The 26,235-nt window shown below is 41.6% G+C and overlaps 1 protein-coding gene across 2 annotated transcripts in view; it reads left to right on the top strand.

Annotated features, from left to right (window-relative positions):
- The window catches only part of vps50 (VPS50 EARP/GARPII complex subunit), a 186,254-nt gene that overhangs the window by 152,677 nt on the left and 7,342 nt on the right, over positions 1 to 26,235 (top strand). For both annotated transcript variants that reach the window (XM_068004517.1, XM_068004512.1), the window contains 3 exons: positions 21,791 to 21,939; positions 23,360 to 23,456; positions 23,640 to 23,798. In XM_068004517.1, the coding sequence (XP_067860618.1) occupies positions 21,791 to 21,939; positions 23,360 to 23,456; positions 23,640 to 23,798 (405 nt within the window). The remainder of the gene's footprint in view (positions 1 to 21,790; positions 21,940 to 23,359; positions 23,457 to 23,639; positions 23,799 to 26,235) is intronic.

Below are 26,235 nucleotides of genomic sequence, written 5' to 3'. Positions count from 1 at the left end.
GGGAGGGAGGAGACTTGTGTGGAGCATAAACACCAGCATGGACCTATTGGGCTGAATGGCCTGTTTCTATGCTGTACATTCTGTGTAATTCTATGTAACTCCCAGACATCTGCATGCCTCCGGTCTGTTGCCTGCCCGAAACTGGTGGGAATTGGCAGCTCGCCAGTGGATAATTGTGTGATTTCAAGCGGTATGAGACTACTGGCCGGGACCGAAGAAATGGTCACCAGCACTCGGGTAAGTCATAGGGTGTCTCGGGAGGGTCTCTCTTTCGGGGTGGAGCCTGGGGTAGGGGAGGCCCAAACTTTCCTTGTGGGATCCAGAGGAGCACTCCTATTCTTCCTGGCTCCACAAGGAAAGTAAAAAAAAATATTTTAAATATTTATCTGTTTGGGCCCCTATGGCTATGGCTCCTCTTCCCATTATCTTCACATGATGGGAAAGCCACGATGGCTTCCCTACTCAGGCCACCAGGTTAAAATAGCAGTCGGGCCCAATGACATCATCAGCCCCAATCTGCATGTTTAAGGAAGGACCCCATCACTTCATGAGGAGCTCACTACCATGGTGAATAGAAGAGTGTTTACGGATATTGTCTATATGGACTTACAGAAGGCATTTGCTAAGGTTCCACACAAGATATTATTAGCAAAAATGAAAATGCACAGAATTGGAGGTAGCCTTGTGACATAGGCGGTAGTTGGTTGGGAGTTAGGAGATGGAGAGTAAGGTTAAAGGGAATGTTCTCTCATTGTCGGGATGTGACAAGTGTTGTTCCCCAGGAATCTATACTGGGGATTCAGCTTTTCACCATATATATTAATGACTTGGAAGAAGGAATAGAAAGTTGTATATCCAAGTTTGCAGATGACACTAAGTTAGGAGGCACAGTTGTGTAGATGGGAGGACAAAGTTACAAAGGGATATAGTGAGCAAAACTGTGGCAGATGGAATTCAACGTGAGGAATTGTGAAGTCATCCACTCTGGATCTGAAAAAGACAAATCAGAATATTTTCTTAAAGGTGAGAGACTAAGAACTATGGAGGAGCAATGGAATTTGGGTGTCCATGTACACAAATCATTAAAAGCTAATGCACAAGTACAAAAAATATCAAAATGGTTAATGGAATGTTGGTCTTTATCTCAAGGGGGCTGGAATCCAAAAGTGAGGAAGTGATGCGTCAGTTATACAGAGCCTTGGTCAGACCCCATTTGGAATACTGTGTTCAGTTTTGGCACTGAACCTCAGGAAAGATATGTTGGCTTTGGAAGGGGTACAACGCAGATTCACCAGAATTATACTGAGGCTGAAAGGGTTAAATTATGAGAGCAGGTTGCATAAACTTGGTTTGTATTTCCTTGAGTTTAGAAGGTTGTTGGGTAATCGAGGTGATAAAGGGATTCGATAGACGAGATACGGAGAAACTATTTCCAGTACAAGGGGCATAATCTTAAAATTTAGGGCTAGACCATTTAGGAGTGAAATTAGGAAGCACTTTTTCACAAAAAGGGTAGTGGAAATGTGGAATTCCCTCCCCCAAAAGGCTGCGAATGTTGACTCAATTGACATTTTCAAGAGAGATTACTAGATTTTTGTTAGGTAAGGATATCAATTGAAATGGAGCAAAGGTGGGTAAATGGCGTTTAGATACAGATCAGCAGAATGGCAGAACAGGCTCGAGGACTCAATGACCTACTTATGTTCCTAAGCCTGCTTAAAAGAGCAGGTTAAAATAGAAGATAACGGGAACGGAGCAGGATGTCAGCGGGTAAGTCTCCCAGGCAATTTTAGCTTCCCGTCCATCTGGTTTATGCCCCCCGAAACTGCCTACAATTTAGAATTTTTTAAATCAAGAGCAGAACTAAAATAAAAAGAGGAAATGCTAGAAAGGTATAGCAGATTAATCAGCATCTGATGAAAGAGAACGGTTCAGTTCAGTACTAATTCAAAAGATACAAGCAGAAAAAGGAAAAATTATCCTGCTGACCCCTTATTGACCATGAAAACATGATTCTCAAATATCCTGGCAACAAACAAGGACAGGAACCCACTGTTTCACAAGAGGGATTTCTTCTCACAGTTGGGGATTAAATGCTACATCCAAACCCTGAGACGATCAATTAATGCCCTGCTAATTGAAAAACGATGACTTGATGGAGCTGGATCTCCTGCCTTTGGCAGCAATTCCCATAGGATATCCAACAATATAGCTTATAACACTGGATGGTAAAATGTTGTAAATTGGTGGTGTTCTAATTCTACCTTAGATGATGTCCCATACATTCTGCAGTAACTTCACCATTTGTAAACCATTTTGGTTTAAATCCTGCTGTTTTTGTGTCTATTTCAATATTTCATAACCCATTTGTGTTTGGATCACTAACGTTTCCCCATTGCTGTCCCATTTATTGCAAGCTGTTTGGAAATTGTGCCCATTTAGTTACTCATGAGTCCCAGTTTGGACCTTAATTTAGTTCTTCATGTTGATATAGCCACCATTCAAGCCTCTTTAAACGTGAGAGTTTAAATTTCTTGCATGGAATTTCGTTTAGTAAATGCTGTATTTACTTGGTGCATTCTAACAATAGAATACCAAGTTTTTAACTAAAATATCTCTCCAGTTTAATTTGGGCCAAAAAATTATTGTCCCATTGATTTATCTACCACCACATAAGTCACAACTGGACTATAATTTCCAATCTAACTAAATGGTGGGGTGGGGAATGGGAAGTTAGTTTTAAGTGATCAGTCAGCTTCAGATCAAAACAACCTGGTGCAATAATGTCGTTTCCGGGACTAGAAGTAGGAGATGTGCAGCACCACCTCTGCAACATTATAACAGTATCTTAAGGTGCGTGTATGGCACACCGTTTTCCCCAGAACCAGTCTACTCCTGATAATTTAATGTCATTCTTGCATTAAGAAAATTTGAATAATCCAAATAATTTGAATTAAGCAATGTAAATAGCACAGCTAAATGGGAATTTGATACTAAAAAGATTTGATTTATCAGGCAATTTTAATTACCCAGTTTTATAAATCATTTTTGAATATTAATAAATGGCCATTTAATATTTGAAGGTATTTGATATTTAAAAGTAAGCCATGACCTTGCAGGGGACTGGTTTGCCATTAACAGATTTTGTAGAGTATTTCTTATTTATTAATGTATGTGGATTTTTACTGCCTGTTTTGTGCAACGTGTGTTAATTTATAAATGACAAAACCATTTTGTCTCCATTTTATGTAGCAATCAAAGTTGTTTTGATTCAACTACAGTCAAAAGCTCAAGCATCCATAAAACTGTTACATGTTTAGACCTGTCTCGTAACTCTTTTAATTTAAGCACAGGAATTAATTTTATATGTTTAATTGCACTGCTTTCACAATGTCCCTTGGTAGCAAAAAAGTATTTTTCAATAGATTCTTTATGACAACCCCATTCACTGCATTTTCTGTTGATGTGCAGTAGCTTTAGAAAAATAAATTGCTTCATTTAGAGCAGCTGTGGAGAATTAACTTTTGTCCTTCTGAAGCAGTTCTCTGGGGAATCCTTTTTCATTTTCTTCCATTGTATTGAGTGGTTAGTGCAATACATGGTGCAGTCTTTAATCTGTAAAATGAAAACAGAATAAGTAAATTAAGTCTGCACTTTTTTTTATTGTACTGCATTTTGACAGCATGGTAAACACGGCATTAATAAAAGTATGTTATGCTGAAGGGATATAATATTCTTGGAATTCTATTCCTAAATGTAAATAGGCTTGTATTCACCCGAAGTATGTATGGAAACTTTTACTTGCCCTCTTTTAGGTAGTTGTGTCAATCAGCATGCCATTTCCCAGAGCCCCTAAGGTCTCGACCCGCATGCATAATGAAATGTAGTACCTTGCAAAATCTATTTCAGCCATTTATACAAATTTGGCTTGTGTTAAGTTTTGCTTTTCACCTTAATCCATAGCCCATCAATTCACTCACATGTAATAAACAGACCTCATGGGAGAAGGAAGCTGGAATATTTAACAAAAATATAAAAGACATTACAAAGCCAACTGGTTATTGTCTGCAATGAGGCGACTGGTACACCAGTGAACTGCAAGACTGTTTAAAGTGATTAATGATATCCGCAAAATTGGTAAAGGGAATGAATTAGAAAAATGTAGAAAAGAATATGCTGCTGTAATTTTTCTGCTTGCTCTTGTGAATTTAGTTATCACTATTTTGAAGCAGTTTGTTATGTCAAGGTGTATATACTTTGGCATGATTTCTTCAGAAGTATAGAATTTGTAACGGGGTCAAAAAATCAATTTTTCATGTACATATTTATGAAATAGACCCATTTAAAAAAATCTGATTATAATCAAACATTTGTGGTAATTTGTTTCAAAACTGATCTTCTGTTGAAACGTATAATCTGCTATCATTTTTAGGAAAATTCCAAATCTTCCTGATTCTGATGCAAATATCCACCAGTAGCATATTGAGAATGTATCTGTCAGTATGATACTAATTTTATATTCTGAAAGGGGAAAAAAGGGTAACACGCCCAGTGAATTCGGGATGCTCCGCACGCGATCGCAGCCTAATTGAAGGTACTTACGCGTGCTTCCGGGTTTCCCATTCCAGACCTGCGTAGCGGGCACACTGCGCACCCACATCACAGGCTGTCAGCAGGAGGAGCCCTATTTAAAGGGGCAGTCCTCCAATCCTCCTCCTGCAGCAAAGAACCTATTTTGGAGCATGGAGCAGGCCAGAGGCAAGGCTGCTCCAAGGTTCTCTGACTCCTCACTCCAGGTGCTGCTCGAAGGGGTGAGGAGGAGGGAAATTCTATTCCCATCTGGTGGGAGGAGGTGGCCGAGGAGGTCAGCAGCAGCAGTAATGTGTGCCGAACCTGGGTCCAGTGCAGGAAGCACTTTAATGACCTAACCAGGTCAGCCAAAGTGAGTATACTTACGCATTCTCCCACACTCCATCTTCCACATCACCTCCACCACCACACAACTCCTTCTGCACTGCCACCATAACGCTCTCGCATCAGTCCTCACATCCACTCAACCATCATCCTCACCTTGCCCGCACTTACTCACCACCCCAGTTCCCATTCGAACACTACCACGCAACCCAATCCTCATACAATCTCATGGCTATGTCTCACATGCACCCTCCCATGCATCTCCCTCAGGGTCACCGCCACCCACACCAATGCATGCAGCGGGTCACTATGCAACCATCACTCAATCACGTCTCTGTGTTTTGCCTTGACAGGAGAAGAGATGCCAGAATGCCCGGGAGAGGGCATGGACCGGAGGGGACCCGCCACACCAGGTGGTCTTAACAGACGCGGAGCAGCAGGCATTGGAAGTAAGCTGGACGCTGGAGTGTCTGTCCTTGGCGGATGCCGAGACTGGGAGTGCACAAGTGGCTAGTGACAGAAATCCAACACTCAGCACTCATGCTAGCGAATGATCTTAGCATCACTTGGCATCTGCAGCACCTCAACATCTGTCCACATGCTTAATATTGCTTTCTGTTCTTTTGCAGGACCATCTGCGACCGCTGTGACTGCGGAAGGCGATTCCTCAGAGGACCTGCCGGCCTCTGAGGGTCACATCTGAGCGAACCATCCACCAGCGCAGATACACACACCTCGGTGGGTCCCCGTCCTCACTTAGTTGGGCTTGCACATGGTGAGTCACCACGCACGTGAACACGAGCAGACCCTGGTGACAGGGGCAGCCGTGGAGAGTCCGTGTTGGTGGGAGCACTCTTCTCCAGGCTCTGCTCAGCTGGACTCAGATGCTGAACCCTGGGGGCCAGCCATGAAAAGGAGAGTCATCAAGGGGCAGCAGCACATTGCCGAGGTACTGGAACAGTTGGCACGCGCCCTCTCCATAATCGCGCAGAGGATGCAGGAATCCAACTCCTGCATGAGTGGAATACTGTCACACAGACATGAAGGCATCTCTGAGTTGGTGTCGCAGGTAGGTGCGGGAATGTCTGTGGTGGAGGGAAGGCTAGCCTCCATCCAGCTTCAAGCATGGCTCAACAATGAGTCCATTCAGGCCTTGACAACGGCCTTTCGGATTCACGGTGAGCAACATTCTGCCGCCTTAAACAGGCTGACAGATACCTTACAACTGGCCTTCCAAGGCTTCACACAAGTCCTCTAAACTGTTGTCCAGTAGGGTGGAAGGAGTGATGTGAGCCTGGGCCAGGAGAGGAATGATGGTGAAAGGGGACATGGAAGTGGGGACGTCACTCAAAGCGCTCCCACGTCTCACCCGTTGCCCACCTCTCAACCAGTACCCGCAATGCTGCCCCCTCTCCAGGTGGCCGAGTCTGCCGAGGTGCAGGTGGAGCAGTCTTTGGAGGGGACCTCACGGGCACCGAAACCCAGAGGGCATCCGTGCAAAGCATCTCATCGGTCAGGGCATGGACAAGAGCAACCTGCCACTACCTCTGCTGAAGCTACAGGGGTAGCACCGCGTAGGGGTTCCCGTAAACATAAGGCGAAGGTTTTGTGAGCACAAACGGGATGCACAAGGGTGTAAGACAAAATGTCATGTTTTTGATTTACTTTCGTTCCATTTGCAAAAAAACATAAAAATTTGTTATCATCACTACTGCCACGTCTTTGCAAATCTTGTCTGGTTTGTGCAATAATTCCCTCACCTGAGGATCACCATGAAGACCCACACCTGATGCCACCCATTGTGTCACTGCAAAGTGGGTGTAGGTGTATTTGCAGGGCTGTTTTGTGCAGACGACTGAGAGACGCCGGCCACGTCCCCGGTGGCACCCTGGAAGGATGTGGAGGAGAAGTTGTTGAGGGCAGTGGTGACTTTGACAGTGACAGGTAAGAAGATGGTGCTCGGGCCAACCGGGAGCAGCTCGGCATGAAGGAGGCTGCAGATGTCCACGACTACATGTCGAGTGACTCTGAGCCTCCGTGTGCACTGCTCCTCAGAGAGGTCCAGGAGGCTGAGCCTTGGTCTGTGGACCCTGTGGCGAGGGTAGTGCCTTCTGCAACGCATCTTTCTCTGCGGTTGCCCTCCCTCCTGCTGTGCAGGTGGATGTGTCACAGCACTGTGTTGTGGAGCTCCACTTGTCCGAGGTGGACGGTGAGGCTGGTGATGCTGTTCGTCCTCCGAGGAGGTCATGACTGCAGCTATGGCGGCCCCCATCTGGAAGATGTACGTTTGAGGGGGTCCGCAAGGTAGGTACATGTGTCTGCACACTGGGGTTGAGGTTGCAAGTTTGTGAATGTGATTGTTAGGAGGAGGGTGGTGGAGTCCAAACTTTGTCCGAAGTGACAGAGTGGCCTCCTGCAATGAGTGAAGGTCTACCACCACCCCCCTGTCAAATGGACCTTTGCAGCAGCTGCCACAGGCTGGTGGCTGCAACACGTCCTTTTCAACTGGGAGTGTTTCCCCCAGTACTTGAAACATGCACAGTTTGGATAAAAATCCCACCCCTGCTAAAATATCCTCCAAATCAGATCTCCTAATGACCTGAAGTATCAAAGTAATTGGTTTAATTGGGATCCCACCGGGTTTAATTGCCGGGCTAATGACCCGCCTCGGGAATCCCCAATTTTCAGAGCCCCCCCGCCACAAACGCACCTGCTCGGCCATCCTAAAATCGAGCCCATAGTGTTTAATTGAAACATTTATCTATAAGTGTATTAAATTTGCCATGTATGTCACACAGTCATGTCTGCAGCTGCACACATCTACCATTAGATGGAACGGTATCAGCACCAGAAGCTGCAGATCCCTATACCTAAACCTACATCATCATTGATGCTATCTGAGGGAAATTTGTTTTGTCCTGACTGTTCACAGGCAAAACCACAGGAGCTCCACCAGTACTATAATTAAAAACGAAAACCTACAGTACATATGTCATGCTATTCAGTTAATGCCTTTATCATTATGAGCTATAACTCATTGTAACCTTAAATTTTAAGTTTATATCTTTTTGCTGATGATATGACCTTTGAGGGTGACCAAATGCCCATTTGAAGTAACTAAATTACTACAGGCAGATATAGCCAGAATTGAACAGTGGGCACATTAGTAGTATGTTGCTACCAATGCTGAGAAAACTAAGCCAACTACAATTCTAGAAAGATTGTCCTTATAATGCCAATCCTTCAAGCTCTATAAGGGCTAAGAACTCTTTCCAGTTAGAGATTCAGCAATTTGGCTTGGTAATATTCTAATCTCACTGGGACAAGCAAGTGCTGCAGATGTTTGGAAAACCTGGCAGAAGAGTGGAAATCCTTATGAAATCTTGGTTTATTATCAACAGCACCTTTAGAATTCTGCCAAGCCTACAACTACATAATGATGGGATCTGTAATTCTATTCACTAGGCTGCATAGAAAAAAAATCTCATATTCTTGAGCTCAGTAAAGTCCAAAGCTATGCAGACCAGATACTTGATGAGAATGACATACTCCAAGCCAGAGCCCACCCACAACATCAGAGATATGGCAGATTGTTCTACAGAATCGTGACCAGAGCTGTATCACAATAGTTGTTAGCACTTAAGGCTGACCTCTTGTGTTTATGTCAGAAATACAATAGTTGCTGTAGCTACACTTCGGCATTCTGTATCAATTCAAAGAATCCATACACGATACCAGTGGTGAATATCACATTACCTTTCTTCCACACACATTTCTCTACCTGACTGTTTCATTGCCTGAGTTAAGAATAACCCGACCCATTAAGCCTGTTCTGCATTTTATGCATGTCACGCTACATGTAACCCCACCAGCAAAAAAAGTTGTCCAGTTGTATTAAAAACAGATATTCTCTCTCCCTCTCTGCCTTTCGGGTCTCTTTCTCTGTCTTTGTGATCTGACCCATTGTGTATTCAGTATATTGGGATGTAATGTTTTCCGTGGCTAACCTGTCTGAACACCAACGACACCTTTGATTGCTGTGATCGTCTCCCAGCCGAGGTGTGATAGGGGACAGTTGGAAAGATTATCTGTAATCACCAGGCATTGTTCTCTGACTATATATGCTATGCGTTTTTAGAACCCTTCACTCACCTGACGAAGGAGGAAAGCTCCGAAAGCTTGTGATTTAAAATAAAACTGTTGGACTATAACCTGGTGTTGTGCAAGTCCTTACATTTGTCCACCCCAGTCCATCACCGGCATCTCCACATCATGCATTTTATTAGTCATGGCAGTTCTTTTTAATCCCAATTTTCTGCCCTTATTTCCTAATTAAGTATCTCCCTTTTAAGCACATCAATTGAATTTGCACTATGGCTTTCTGGAATAGTGTATTTTACATTCTGACAACCCTTTGTGGAAGAGGTTTTTCTTGGATTTACTTTTAGTCTACTTAGCTCTTAATTCTAAGATTGATTCCTGGGATGAGATGGTTGTCTTATGCTCTTAGGAAAGATTTAGTAGAATGGGCCTATATTCCCTGGAGTTTAGAAGAATGAGAGATGATCTTATTGAAATGTATAAAATTCTTAGAGGGCTTGACAGGGTAGATGCAGAAAGGCTGTTTCCCCTGGCTAGAGAGTTTAGAACTAGGGGGCATTGTCTCAGGATAAGAGGTAGGCGATTTAGGACTGAGATGAGGAGGAATTTCTTCACTCAGAGGGTGGTGAATCTTTGGATTTCTCTACCCCAGATGGCTGTGGATGATCAGTAGTTGAGTATATTCAAGACTGAGATCGATAGATTTTTGGACTTCAAGGGATATGGGGATCGGGCGGGAAAGTGGGGTTGAAGTCGAAGATCAGACATGATCTTATTAAATGGCAGAGCAGGCTCGAGGGGCCATATGGCCTGCTCTTCTTATTTCTTTCTTATATTCTTATTATGTCCCCTTGTTTTGGGTTCCCCATTCATTACATACCCTGTCAGTTCCTTTCATTAATATAACCAATCAGATTGACCTGTAATCTCCTCAACTCCAGGCAATATAACTCTTACTTACCCAATCTGTCATCATAGCCCAGTCCCTTCATCTCAGGTATCATCCTGATGAATCATTGCTGGACTTTCTCCGAGGCTGGTATATTTTTCCTAAGGTGTGGCATTCAAAACTAAACATAGTATGCCAAATGAGTTCTGACCAGCACTCTATTATTGCAATAGCTCTTCCTTGCTTTTATGTTCTAAATATCTTATGATGACGCCCAGTGTCTCATTAAACTTTGAATGACATTTTGCAATTGTGAGCTAGCTTTTAACGATGTGTATCTGGACCCTAAACCCTTTTGTTCATCTACCCATCTCCCCCACTGCTTCCCATTTACATTGTACTCTCTTTCTTCTGCCAATTTTATATTAAACTGCATCTGCTGTTGTACTGCCCACTTAATCTGTCTTTATCCTTTTTGAGATTTTCTGCTCCCCTTCATAGTTCACTGTACCTTGTACCTTAATATCATGTGCAAACTTGGATATGCTTCCATTTGTTTCCAAATACGGATAATTCATGCAGCAAAAAACTGGGCCCCAAAGTCTTTGCCCGAGGCAGCACCATTTATCTCTGCTCACTATTTATCCCAACTATCTGCTTCACAACCAGTTTTCTATCCATGTCATTCGATTACCTCCGATTCCAATTAGCTAGCAATATCTTATCTGGAACCTTATCAAATACTTTATGAAAGTTCATATGTACAACATCTATAGATCCTCCTCAACCACTACCTCAGTGAGTCTGTCAAAGGAATTCTATAATTTGCTGAAGTAGGATTGCTGAGATATGCATTTGGATACTGAAATTCTGTGATTGCCTGTTGATGCTTAAATTCTCGGTCTGTGGTGGTCTAAGATGATTTTTTCCTCCACTGAGGTAGCAAAAAGGTGAAAACCTTTTCAAAATAGGACCCTTCATTGTATATACACATTTCCTGCTCCAATATGAATTGCCTTAACCTTTTATTTACATTAAGATCTGTCATTCCTTGGCCCATCCTCTTAATCGGTTTACATCTTTTTCAAATGCTATTTATCTACCTCGTCAATGTCACATCAGCACATGGCAGCTACATGGACCAGTATTCCTGCTTTTACTAAGCATTATGATGGTTTACAGATCAAAACAACAAAGTATTTTAAGGCTGCTCTGCTACAAGTTGGCCTGAGGATAAAAGTCCCAGGAATCATGTCTCCAATTCTGTGCTTCTGCTTTTCTATTTGTAGGGGGAGGTTTAACAAATGAATGGGAACAGACTTCAGGAGGACACATACAGACTGGTGAAATGGGTAGAGACATGGCAGATTAAATTTATCGCAGAGAAGTGTGAAGTTATACATTTTGGTCGGAAGAATGAGGAGAGGCAATATAAACTAAATGGTACAATTTTGTGGGAACAGAGAGACCTGGAGTATATGTAGACAAATCTTTGAAGGTGGCAGGACAAGTTGAGAAGGTTGTTTTTAAAAAAAAAAGCATATGGGAACTTTGGCTTTATTAATAGAGGCATAGAGTTCAAAAGCAAGGAAGTTATGCTAAATCTTTATAAAACACTGGTTAGGCTGCAGCTGGAGTATTGTGTTCAATTCAGGGCACCACACTTTAGGAAGGATGTCAAGAGGGTGCAGAAGAGATGTACTAGAATGGTAACAGGGATGAGGGACTTCAGTTACGTGGAGAGATTGGAAAAGCTGGGGTTCTTCTTAGAACAGAGAAGGTTAAGGGAAGATTTGATAGAGATGTACAAAATCATGAATAGTTTTGGTAGAGAAAGTAAGGAAAAACAGTTTCCAGTGGCATATGGGTCGGTATCCAGAGGACACAGATTTAGGGTGATTGGCAAGAGAGCCAGAGGCAACATGAGGGAACATTTTTTTACACAGCGAGTTGTAATGATCTGGAATGCACTGTCTGAATGTATGGTGGAAGCAGATTCAATAGTAACTTTCAAAAGGGAATTGGATAAATACTTGAAGGGAAAAAATTTATATGACTATGGGGGAAAAGAGCAGAGGAGTGGGACTAATTGGATAGCTCTTTCAAAGAGCCGACACAGGCACAATGGGCCGAATGGCCGCCTCCTATTCTGTACCTACTATGAATGTCCAGCTACCTACCATAATTATGATCATTGTTTGAAAGCAGTTCAACCTCCATAAAATGCTCCTTCTCAGCCAACCCCTCTTTTTTTAGTTGCATGTCTTTAACAGATTTTATTGTTTTATTTTTGTATGTTTCAATGTTTTTCCTCCTTCCTTCTTATTGAGGCTATCTTGTTGGACTAGGAACTAACCAAATAGGGTCGATATATAGCAGATTGGAGAAATTCATCTGACTACACAGAGTGCAATTTTCTGAGTATCTTCTTTCAAAATTGTACAGCATATGCTTCTCTAGATTTCCTCATATTCATCTCCTTTACATTTGGTATAATTCTCACCCCACATTATTCAAATTATTCATCTTACATTATACATTCTACATTATTCATCCTCGACTGGTTGATTTCCTTGGCATGACATTTCCACAGGGCTAGCAGCTTAGGAATCATCATGCTCCACAGAGCACTTGATTATCTGGGTCTGTACTTAGTCTTATAACTTCTACCCACGCCTAACTAGATATTTTTATAGCCGTTTAAAACTATTGATCAAAAACATTAACTGCTTTTGCTGGGGGTCTCTTCCATATATCAATTATTTTATGGGTAAAGGGAGAGAAAATTCCTTCTACTCTCAAAACCTGTTAACTTTATACTGGTGACTCATATAGTCCTGTGCTCACTGTCAAAATCAATGAACCTGCTTCCATCTAAATTATCCATTCCTCTCAGCATTTTAAAAATTTGAGTTCAGTAGTCTCCATGTCATAGGCATGCAAGACTTCGTTTCTAGGGTGGAATGATCAAGCCCAAAGGTCGACTCATTAAGAGACATGCTTGAGCAGCGCAGGAAGACATTAATCCCTGGCCGTTTTGCCTCCTGCAGACTTCTCTGCTGAAACTGTCAATCTGGGCTCTTAGGGGGAGCAAAATGAAGGTCAGGTGAGACTAGGCTCAAAATTTAGTGCTAAGTTAAGAGCCAACATTCTAGTACATGGGTATAAGGCTGTTCATTTTTGTAATGCATTTTCATAGCCAACTATTCTGCTTTTAAAACCTTCTAATACCATTAATGGGAATAAGGACAAATAAATCTTCCCAGTTTTATCACCATTTGTTCTTATTTAAACAAAAAAATGCTTTATTATAGAAAAGCAACCAGCTAATGCAATTAAAGGAGCTGAACTCAGTAAGCAAAATGAATGCCTACAACTGTTTATTTAATAGGGTACCACTTTGGCACAGCAGGAAAAATGAAACACAAGGAACCCGTTATTTGACTAACAAGCAAAACGGTACATCCGTGTGTAATTGAGCACAAATAGACAGTCAAATTATTGTTTGCTACATAATTGCTACCCTGATTGCTGCTCTGCTGAGTTAAGCTTCACAACAAGATATGTTTGTTGTGCAGATTTACATCAAACCAGACAACCACTGATACCTTTCTTACACACTCTAAATTAGTAATGGTCAAAGATCAATTATTTAGTTAAACTTTCTTACACACTAAATTAGTAATGGTCAAAGATCAATTATTTAGTTAATTATTTATCTATTACTATAGTTTGAAACTTAGAAATATTTAGAACAAAAAATAAATGTGAAAATTTCACTTAAAAGAAAACTTTGAACTGCCTTAAATGTAATTATTATGACATTCAGCTGTTTTGGTGCAGGCATTAATTAGTTTATTTTAAATGGGTTAATGCCTCAATTAAAATCATGGACAGAGGAATTTTATATTTGACTACATTAAGTATTAGTCACTAATATTGCCGTCAGTAATTTAGGAGTCAACTTGGCTCAGTAGTAACACTGTCACCTCTAAGTCAGAAGGTTGTGTGTTCAAGCCCCTCTCCAGGACTTGAGCACATAATCTCGGTTGACACTTCAGCACAGTGCTGCTTGTCGGGGATGCTGTTTTTCAGAGCAGACATTAAGCCAACCTGTTCAGTTGGACATAAAAGATCCCATGACATTATTCAAAGAAGAGAAGGCAGTTCTTATTGTGTAATTGGCAACATTCACCCCTCAACCAACACCACCAAAACAAAGTCATTTATCTCATTGTTATTTGTGGGACACCGCAGTTCGCAAATTGTCATCAAAGTTGCATTAGCCTACATAACAACAGTTATTATACTTCAAAAATAAGTCACTGGTTGTGAAGCAGTTTGGAATGCCCTGGGAACTTGAAAGGTGCAATATAAATGCAAGGTTTTCCTTGCTTACCTCTTAAGAATATTGATTGCTAATACTGGTCAAAAAAAATAATGTGTCAACTTTGGGCCATTAGATACCAGGGTTCATAGGAAAATGGATTTGCATAATACAAAATAAGTTTCTGGTGCAGTGCACAATCCTTCTTATTTTAGTTGGTATTTATAGCCTCTGTTGATTCTACTCCTAGAATTTGGACCAATCTGCCTAGTGTGCACCAATAAGAACCCGATCATGTGAATGATGTTATGGATTTGCTGTCTTAGAGTGTTGAATTTTAATAATAGCCTTTATGCTGCTTTAAAAATAGAATGTATAATCAGATCGTCCATGGCATTGCTTACAGTGAGTCAGAGAATACACTGTCATATAACAATAAGCGTGTTTATGCTATGTAGGGAATAATGTGAGTGCCAAGTAAAGCTGCAATAGGTATTTAATCAGTACAACATTTCATTTTTTTCTCTCTCGTTCACTCACTCTCACATGCAAGCCCGCACACCTGCACACATTCACTCACTCTCTTTCGCTCTCTAAGTCACTCACTCACACTCTTTCTTTTTAAAAATCAGTCAACTTAAGATCTACCCGAACAAAAAATTTTAATTTGTCCTCTAGCTTTTCTTCAAATAATATTGAAAAACAACCAATAATATTCTTCAGAAAAGTATTTTTTTAAAATGCACAGCTTCAGTCCATGGTGTAGTAATAGAGGTATCATTGTACTCCAATGCTCTGCAGGGAAGGAAAGCAATACGCTGCTCCACCACTCCCACACCACTCCCCTTCTAAATGGCTAACAAAAATGCAGTGCAATGAACTAGTTATTTCCACAATAGGTTAATATATTGTCCAAAATGCTTGGCAGGGGATTTTGTTTCAGTTAATTATATGAATAATTTGCAGAAATTCTATTTTGAATAACATTTGTTCACTTTTTAATATTCTTGCATATGCCAGGAGAACTTTCAACTTAAGTAGTTCAGAAATTGTGTTTGACAGGTTTGCATCAGTAAGTGAACATTACTGTCAAAGAAGAAGGCTGCTCTTGTAGCGTTTTCCCTTTTGTTTAGACAAACCATATAACTAGGAATAAATGTAGCTGACAGGTGGCATTTATTCTCCATTAAATTACTGTCAGTATTTGAACGACCACAAAAAGGAAACATTAGGACGGTTGTGTGGTATGGTTTGTATTTAATAATTACATACACGTGCTTCTGCTTATGTTGGAATGGCAAGTTTCGGAAATATCTTCATACCATTTTGCAAGACGTTTCTAGTACACAATAGTAAATAATAGCATTTGACTTCGTTCTTCTGTTTTTAAAAAGGTTAAATAGTCCCTTGAATGGTCATCACCAAATGCAGGATAATCCTTGGCATACATCCAGACTACATTACATTAGTACTCATTCCACATGAAGTACAATATTGTTGGTTAGTCTTAAAGAGACCATCAATGTAGACTGAGCATAGGTTAACAAGCAAAAGCTACTCACAGTATTCTGGAATGAGTGGAGGAGAATTGTGCCTTGTAATCTAGGTTTTTACTTGTGCTATTCTTGTTGCTCAACTGTCGGAGGGAGCATTTTCCAGTAGGACCACATCTTTTTTTTGTATTGAGGTCCAAAAACTACTTTTATGTCTTTGAGTTTCAATTCAGGTTTATACAAAACTGTTCAATGTATGTTGATAGCTTTTATAAACTATTTGGGGTGAGACGGGGAGAAAAAAATATCCGGGGAGACCAAGGTAGTTACAGCTGTTCTTGAGGAAGAGTGGAGCTTCTTTGAGTTCAGTACCAGGAGAGTGTGATATTAAAACTGGTGAGGTTATTCAATGATCAACAGAAAGTCACTGGACTCACAGTCCAAACTTCCCTGTGGGCAGATACAAAAACAAAACTATGAAAGGTTCTTGAATAGGGATGCCACAGTGGATGCTTTCAGTGAATGGTCAATAATCACAGATCTTTTTCTTTTCCAACTTTGCTAATGGTCTCACAAAATAGCATCCTTTCATCTTGTACACAATGTTTCAGATTCCCTATTTTGGTTACATTATCCAAATCAAATTCTAACTGCTGTCACTTCCTAATTGACTTAATTTGCCCATGCCTTTAATATTATGGCCACATAATGTCATCAGCAAATTTTGTAATATTGCAGGAAATACCTCCCTCCATATTATTATAAATGATTATAAATTGATGACCCAAAAAACACTTCAGAATGAGCATCATTGCTGCAGCGGCTATTATACTCTTTTGAGGAAGAACTGGATAAATATGAGAAGCAAGTAAGCATGATAGGGTCTTCTAATAATCCTATCTTATAAAGTGAGGAGCACAATGTAAGGAAGTAATCCACAAAAATATGCTACATAATGACTTCATATCCAGATGGTCGTCTGTTAGTGGTTCCCATTACTTTGACTGTGGCTCTAAAAGTCACTCCGGCATTAATGATTTTTTTCCCTACAGAGTCCTTTCAGATGCCTAGAAAGTAGTACTAATAAACGTTTGGGAATAGATTTTAACTTGGGCTATCCAATGTAACAGTATAGTAGCGGCCCGAAAATGCTTTACCGCCCCGTTTATGTCAGTACACCGGCCGCCATCATCTTCAAAGAGGCCTTGCGCTGGGCAACTGGAACAGCCACCTGTTTCAGGCAATAGGCCCTTTTAATGTGCAAATTTGGGCTTATGACGTACATAGGACCCCGATTGCGATTTTGATGGAGAACTGGACAGAATTTTACCGGGTGGTACAGCAGCAGAGGAACCAAAAAGGTATTTTTTAAAACCAAGGTTTTTAAAATTTGAATTTTTATATATTAAGCTACATGAAAAATATAGTCACATTTGTTGGAGAAAAAGTTTGAAGAGGGAATCTCTTTCTAAAATCAAACCATTACAATTAATTCTAACCATTTTTTATATTGATTGAAAGTGCATTTGATTTTGATGATTTTTTTTCTCAACCAACATTATCAACACTAAAGAATTGGACATTTTCTGCTTTTTCTATCTACATTAAGCAACTAAGTCTGGTGTAGTATAATGAGTCGCAGTATAATGCTCCCTCTGCACTTGTCTAACGATAACCTTCACAATGAGCTCAGAAGTGCATTGTGACAAGTCTCTTTCTTACACCATTCTTATGGCCTCTGACAGGTGAGACTGCCAGTTTGGTATTGAATTCTAGATAGTTTTGTACTGTGGGTTCATGCCTTTGCCAAATAAATTGAGACCTGCCCAAATTCATCTTGTACAGGACCTTTCCAGCCAGCAAAGAGAGGCAACTTTCCCAGAGTTCAAAGTTCATGGTTCCTCCCGTCCCCATTGTACCCTTAAAAAAAAAAGATCAAATAACATTAACTTTAACGTGTTATTTTCTATTTTAATATTTTTCAGTGTTTATCTAAGCTTCAAATAGTGATAATACTAATTAACAACTGTAAAATAACAAGTAATGTGCTTGAAGATTAAATTCAAATATTTTAATATTGACACTACATAGGCATATCTCAATAATTAAGCATTTCAATTAGCACAGTCAACCATGAAATATCTTATTCAACAAATAATATATTTGATATGTTGTAAGGTATACTGCATATACATATTGCACAAAAAGAAAAACTGCTGCTTTTCCCCACGCATTCTTCCAGTTTTGGCCCCTACAACTACTGCTCAACTTGGAGGCTAGCTAGAATGGAGGTCACCTGCTATCACTTGGTCTCATGAATCCCTCCACCATATTCAACTTCTCACACCAAATGTCACGCTATCTACAGTGTGTACTTCACTTTTCGCTGTCGAGGCTTTGGCTTAGTCGCCATAACCTGGGACTCCTGAACTAGAATGATTTCAGGGATGAGAGACTTTAGTCACGTGGACAGACTGGAGAAGCTGGGGTTGTTCTCCTCGGAACAGAGATGGTTGTGAGGAGGTTTGATAGAGGTATTCAAAATCATGAAGGGTCTAGACAGAGTAGATAGAGAGAAACTGTTACCATTGAGGGAAGGGTCAAGAACCAGAGGACATAGATTTAAGATGAGGAGATTGCGGGGGCTCTGACACATATATTCAGAACCTCTCTGGCCACAGGGGATGTGCCAGAGGACTGGAGAACCGCTAATGTAATACCATTATTCAAGAAGGGGAGTAGGGAAAAACCGGGGAACTACAGGCCAGTGAGCCTAACATCAGTGGTAGGAAAATTATTGGAAAAAATTCTGAAGGACAAAATTAGTCTCCACTTGGAGAAGCAAGGATTAATCAGGGATAGTCAACATGGCTTTGTCAAGGGAAGATCATGTCTGACTAATTTGATTGAATTTTTTGAGGGGGTGACTAGGCGTGTGGATGAGGGTAACGCAGTGGATGTGGTATACATGGATTTCAGTAAGGCCTTCGATAAAGTCCCCCACAGGAGACTGGTCAAGAAGGTACGAGCCCATGGAATCCAGGGTGCCTTGGCACTTTGGATACAAAACTGGCTTAGTGGCAGAAGGCAGAGGGTGATGGTCGAAGGTTGTTTTTGTGACTGGAAGCCTGTGGCCAGTGGGGTACCACAGGGATCGGTGCTGGGTCCCTTGCTGTTTGTGGTCTACATTAATGACTTGGATATGAATGTAAAAGGTATGATCAGTAAGTTCGCTGATGATACAAAGATTGGTAGGGTGGTAAATAGCGAGGAGGATAGCCTCAGTCTGCAGGACGATATAGATTGGTTGGTCAGATGGGCGGAACAGTGGCAAATGGAATTTAACCCGGAAAAGTGCGAGGTGATGCACTTTGGAGGGACTAACAAGGCAAGGGAATACACAATGAATGGGAGGACCCTAGGCAAGACAGAGGGTCAGAGGGATCTTGGTGTGCAAGTTCACAGATCCCTGAAGGCGGCGGAACAGGTAGATAAGGTGGTAAAGAAGGCATATGGGATACTTGCCTTTATTAGCCGAGGCATAGAATATAAGAGCAAGGAGGTTATGATGGAGCTGTATAAAACACTGGTTAGGCCACAGCTGGAGTACTGTGTGCAGTTCTGGTCGCCACACTACAGGAAGGATGTGATCGCTTTGGAGAGGGTGCAGAGGAGATTCACCAGGATGTTACCAGGGCTGGAGCGCTTCAGCTATGGAGACTGGGAAGATTGGGTTTGTTTTCCTTGGAGCAGAGGAGGCTGAGGGGGGACATGATTGAGGTGTACAAAATTATGAGGGGCACAGATAGGATGGATACTAAGGAGCTTTTTCCCTTCGTTGAGGGTTCTATAACAAGGGGACATAGATTCAAGGTAAAAGGCGGGAGGTTTAGAGGGGATTTTAGAAAGAACTTTTTCACCCAGAGGGTGGTTGGAGTCTGGAACTCACTGTCTGAAAGGGTTGTGGAGGCAGGAACCCTCACAACATTCAAGAAGCATTTGGATGAGCACTTGAAATGCCATAGCATACAAGGCTACGGACCAAATGCTGGAATATGGGATTAGAGTAGACAGGGCTGATGGCCGGCGCGGACACGATGGGCTGAAGGGCCTCTATCCGTGCTGTATAACTCTATGACTCTATGATTAGCAAAAGAGCCAAAGGTGACATGACGAAAAACTTTTTTACACAGCGAGTGGTTAGGATCTGGAATGCACTGCCCGAGGGGGTGGTGGAGGCAGATTCAATCATGGCCTTCAAAAGGGAACTGGATAAGTACTTGAAAGATAAAAATTTGCAGGGCTATGGGGATCGGGTAGGGGAGTGAGACTAGCTGGATTGCTCTTGCATAGAGCCGGCACGGACTCGATGGATCGAATGGCCTCCTTCCATGCTATAACCTTTCTATGATTCTAACACTCCAGTTTTCCTCTGTCCTCTGTCCCCATGTTAGTGCAATGCTGCACAGCTGCTATGTCACCTCCACTTCTTTCCTGTAAATTCTAATTTCTTTGCTTTCCTTGGATTTTCCTGTTAATCTTTAGCATTCTACCCTAATACTACATTAATGATGTTATAAGGGAGGCAAATACCCTCTTCTGAACATCACATCACTGAGAACGTTTTGAAAACGAAAAGTTATCATTTCAAACTTTAAAGAAGAAATACCTGGGAATGTATTATATAATATAAATCATCTAAGCCCCTTAATTTGATGAGATTAAAACTGGTCATGTTATTAGATTTCTCCTATTAACACTGCGTAATATTTCCAAAAAGACCTTGCTCTTCCGGCCTTATTTAAAATGTCATTTTGAATTATGAAACTGCTGGACCAAGCTGCCACTTGCAATTTTATTCCTGTAGAACTCTTCTTGTGGCAAAATGAATTTCACTATTTAATTGTTGAGTTGCAATTGCAAGATTATGGTTGAAGGAATATCCAGTTCAGAAAGAGAGCAATGTAAATTCATACTTTGACTGCAGTGACTTTTTGGTAATTACTTCAGTAACATGAAATAAGTGTTGAAGTACTGGTCTGATATTTGACATATCTTGCTGATGTGCTCCAAGAGTTTGGAAAGAAGCTTAACAGCTGCAGAATATCTTATAAAATATACAGCAAGTGGGATTCATTTATTCAAGTTAACGGATTTCACTGAGTAATCGGGAGAGCAGTACAGAAGTACCTTGAAGCATTGACATGCTGTATTACAGAGTATTAGTACATAAAGTTGTGGTTTGTTTTGTCTCACTCACGCACATGTACACATACACCTTCCTAATCTCAGCATAATCACCATTGTGAGATGACAAGCATTAGTAAGGCTGCTCCCCCACCCCAAGCTAATCAGAGGCACAGCCATCCACGGCCACACACCTCATACACCTTCCAAAATCTCTGAACAAAGATTAGGAGCTGGGCACCTTTAGGTGGTGTGGGAAAGCCCAAGAAAAACCTTTTTTTAAAAAAAAAGCCTCCTCTTCAAAAGATGTATTCCAGCAACACTTAACACTGATTCTCCTTTCCCACATGGAATCAATGAATCTCCTCATGGCTTCCATCCCTCACAAACTTTAATTAATCTAGAATTCTGTAGCCTATGTCCTTTTCCTCAAACTTATCCTTGCTGAGTTGCACTTGCTGCTTTTCCCTCAGTAAATCAACTTCTGGGTCCAAGTTCTCATCTTCAAATTCTTCCATGACCAGACCTCACCCCACCAAGTGATCTCTAGCTATAAGACCCTGACTCCTGGCCTCGCCCTCTACTGGTAGCATATTACTGCTTGTTCTTGCTCTACTACTGCACCCCTACTTTCTAGAATTTTCTCTCAAAATCACTAAATCTTGCCAACACCATCCCAACCATCAAAAGCATCCTAAAAATTTGTCTGTTCAGTCGTGCCTTTGGTCTTCCCTCCTCTTCCCACTACTGCCACTAAAATTTTTATCCTTCATTTTCTCAGTGTCCAACTTGTTCACTTGTCCAGAGCTCTGAGACTTTATTTTCATGTGTGGAGCACTATATAAATGTCAGTAATTGTGCAACTTGATCTTTTTGTAGGAGGCACCACCTGAAACCTCTGGTCCCTTGACAGCTACAGAAGAGAGGAAAGAAAAGGTTCCAAGCCCACATCTGAGTCACCTCGTTGTTCTAAATTCCACTGAAACTTTATACGGTCTTGCAGAAAGGGTGGTGGCTACAGAATCTTTGTAAGTTGCTTGGTATGTTTATTTTTAGAGATGGGGGAGTAAGAGTAGACAGGGTTAAAAACAACATTTTTATTTTGCTACTTTCTCTGAGAGGCTCTGAAAGTCCAAGTAATATGGAAGGTATTTACCACCAAATGGCACATAGTTCTTACAGAATCATAGAATGTTCAGTGCTGAAACAGGTCAATTGGCCCATCGAGTCTGTGCCAGTGTTTTTCTTCACATGAATCACATAGTTTAATTCCTTTCCTGCTCACCCCTCATACTCTTTAGTATTCCTCCTATTCAAGCAGCTGTCTAATTCTCTTTTAAAAATACTTTTTGACACTGATTCAGCAACGATTTGAGGCAGAAATGTATCTCTTCACGAAGAAGCTTTTAGGATCATTTCTAATACTTCTCTGGTTTCAATTTTTTAATGAATGGTGGAAAATAACAATTATGGATTATGGCATTTTTGTAAATAAGCACTTAATGAGAGAAATATCTTAACTAGCAGAACTAACGTTGAAGAAATGATGAACATCTGACTGTTCTATATCTGATGGTTAATCTTTTGCATCAAATGGGTAAAGAAATCCTATTTTCTGGAATTTCCTCCTTAATCCTCTCTTCAATCTCTTTAACAAGCTTTTGGTTACCTCTGCTAATCTCTTCTTTGGTCGCTTGGCATCAATTTTCCACACAACTATCTGCGAAGTGCCTTGAGACTTTTTTATGTTAATGGTACTATATAAATGAAACTTGTTCCAAATTCCTTGGGCTTGATGGTAGTCTAATGGATAAAATATAAAGATCATGTAAGTAAGTTAGCTGAAGTTTTGTCCAGGTTATTCGCATTCAATCATCTATTGGATCCTTTATCCTTGTTTTTTTGTTCCAAATGTTTTTTGACAAGGTATGAATCCCCTAGATATATTTAGTGGTTATGGCTATCTATTATCCTGTGTAGCAGTTGCTAGAACTAACAGATTGAGAAGTGATAAGAATACTCATCTCAAGAAACTTGTTACAACTCTTGTGTTTAAGATCCATGACTCGGTGGCATGGAGATGGAACTGCCACAGCCACAGTACCATGTGTCGGTGCTCTAACAGATTACACTGACTCTTTTTATCCATTCTTATCGAACCTCGTGGCCTTCCTTATGAAATCCATTCCTCTTTTGGATAAGTTAGAATTATTTGTTTCCTTCAAAGATTTGTGAGAACAAATGGAAAGATGAATTCATAGATAATTTGAAGCTGGATGGATGCCATAGATATAGATACACTTTTTCAGAACTCTCAGATAGAAATGTGCCTTTAACCACCTCCTTGGTTCATTGTTGTAATGTTCCATATGACAATTGACATGATGTATTTGAAATGAACACAATATTGGCTAATGAGAAATTATCTTAAATGTCTGTTTTTTTCAGGGTGTTTCTGGCTGATCAATTTGATTGTCTGCAGCCACATCTTGATGCCATGATGCCTTCAGCCAAGAAGCCTTTTTTGCAGCAGTTTTATTCGCAGGTAGGGTCTGAATTTTTCAAATGTAATACCAGCATTACAGTTCTGATGTGGAGGAGAATGCGATTAGTCAATTTTGAAATGCCTATTTCTGCTGAAATAAAATCTCATCCAATTGTTGGTTGTTTTGCTGTGGTTGACTGTTATCCTTTGCCTTTTTTCCTCTTCCATTCCAACATCAAATAGACTGTGTCAACTGCCAGTGAGCTGCGCAAACCAATTTACTGGATTGTGGCTGCCAAAGCCATTGATTATGAACAAATGCTGCATCTTATGGCTAATGTTAAATGGGATATAAAAGAAATCATGTCACAACACAACGTGTACATCGATACTCTTCTCAAGGTAACTACGAGCATGGGAACAGTTGTTATGGCAAAGAATTACAATTTATTATATAGTTTTCAAATTAATTAAATTATTTCACAGCACAGAATATATGAATTTGTTTCTGGAGTTGCTATTTTTCCTCCATGATAGATGCAGTATAACTGAATAGTTTTGAACCCACTGTACTATTAATCAGCAGAATTATCAACATGGTTTATGCTTGCTTTGACCTCGTAAATAATGAAAGCTTTGCCCCTAATTCTGTATAAAGTATTTATTAAATAGAGTGACCAGAAATATCACCAGCATTAAATTCAAGTGCATTTTAATCAAAGAAATTATCACTACAAACAAGTTTAGTTCCTAATGTCATTGAATTAAGTTTTTCGACATTGGATAACTATCTCAATATTTTGCATAATTTTTTTTACATGAAGTACCTAGATAATCTAATTTACCTCAGTTGGTACAAGATTGTATTTTATAATCATATCAATTTCCATAATCCATGGGATTTATTTAGTATAATTTATGAAATTAGTTAACAATTTATATTTGTTCCTCTTCATAAATATCTTTTACCTATTTTCTTTGTTCCAAATACGCATAGAATTAATTTTCTGCTGGTCTCTTTAACCCTGTAACTCCTGAATTCCCTGTGGAATACTTTATTTCATATATTTTTGGAATCTAATGAAATATATTTGTAGCATCTCCTAATTTACAGTATTTGTAAAATGGAATGTAACAAAATACTATATATAAAAGTTGTAGTGATTTGATTTCATAAAAGACAGCATATAAATATGAGTCATTGAATACTGAACGAATTACGCAAATCAGGAGACCAGGGGCTCGATTTTACCACCCGCTATCGGGTGCGTTCTCGGCGGGGGGGCCCCGAAAATCGGGGAATCCCGGCGCGGGACCGGAGCCCGCCTCGATCCCGCCCACTTCCGGGTTCCCCACGAGGCGCGCCGGCGTGCGCGCGCAGCCCCCGCTGGTGGGAATCCCGCAGGCAATTAAAGCCAGCGGGATGCCACTTGACAGTATTTATTTAGCTATTTCAGGTCATTAACTGGCCTGATTGAGCTGTTTTATTAGGAAGGGTGGGATTTTACCTTGAACTGAGACTGTTTCCCATACTGGGGGAAACACTCTCACTTCAAACGGACGTGTTGCAGCCAGCAGCCTGTGGCAGCTGGCATGGTGCATTCCACAGGTGGGGGGGAGACCCTTCACCAACGCAGGAGGACACTCCGTCACATAGGGCAACGCTTGCCCTCCACCACCCTCCTCCTAGCAAGAAGATTCACCGACATGGAACCGCAACCCCGGTGTGAGGACACACTTACCTACCTTGCAGAACCCATCAGACCTACACCTTCCAGATGGGGGCCACCTTGACATCCTCGGAGGATGAACAGCATCAGCAGCCTCGCAGGCCACGCTGTCCGCCTCCGACACGTGGAGCCCCACAACACGGTGCTGTGGCACATCCACCTGCACAGCAGGAGGGAGGGCAACCGCAGAGAGAGATGCGTCACAGGAGGCACTACCCTCCGCACAGGGTCTACAGAGTGAGGCTCAGCTTCCTGGACCTCTCTGAGGAGCAGTGCCTACGGAGGCTCAGAGTCACTCGCCAGGTAGTCGCCGACATCTGCAGCCTCCTTAATGACGAGCTGCTCCCGGATGGACCAAGCGGCATCTCCTTACCCGTTGCCGTCAAAGTCACCACTGCCCTCAACTTCTTCGCCTCCGGATCCTTCCAGGGTGCCACCGCGGACATCACCGGGGTCTGTCAGTCGTCTGCACACAAGTGCATAAGGCAGGTTACCGATGGGTTGTTCCACAGGGCCTCGCACTACAACAACTTCGCCATGGATGAGCGCAGCCAGATGGAGAGGGCGGTTGGATTCCATGCTGTGGCTGGCTTCCCACGGGTGCAGGGTGTAATCGATTGCACCCACATAGCAATACGGGCACCTCCACGTGAGCCAGGACTGTTCATCAACAGGAAGGGGTATCACTCCATGAACGCCCAGCTCATCTGTGACCACCGCCAGAGATTCCTACACGTGTGCGCCAGATACCCTGGCAGCTGCCACGATGCCTTCGTCCTCAGGGAGTCCACCGTCCCGCCCCTCTTCCACTCACCCAACACCGGCAACGGCTGGCTCCTCGGCGACAAGGGATATCCCCTGCACACGTGGCTTATGATACCTCTGAGGAACCCCATCACCGAGCCGCAGCGTCGATATAATGACAGCCACATTGCTACCAGGTGCCTTGATCGTTCTGGGGGAGCGCTCCAATACACGCCACTCAGAGTGGGACGGATTATAGTTGTCTGCTGTGCCCTGCACAACATGGCACAACAGAGAGGGGTGCCGCTGGAGGAGGCCCCATGCACATCCGCCACCCATATTGAGGACGACTATGAGGAGGAGGA

Source organism: Heptranchias perlo, chromosome 2 (assembly GCF_035084215.1).
Source record: "Heptranchias perlo isolate sHepPer1 chromosome 2, sHepPer1.hap1, whole genome shotgun sequence".
In the NCBI taxonomy this organism is placed as follows: Eukaryota; Metazoa; Chordata; class Chondrichthyes; order Hexanchiformes; family Hexanchidae; genus Heptranchias; species Heptranchias perlo.
The sequence above is the reverse complement of the archived record's forward strand: the minus strand, read 5'-3'. Positions and strand labels throughout refer to the sequence as shown.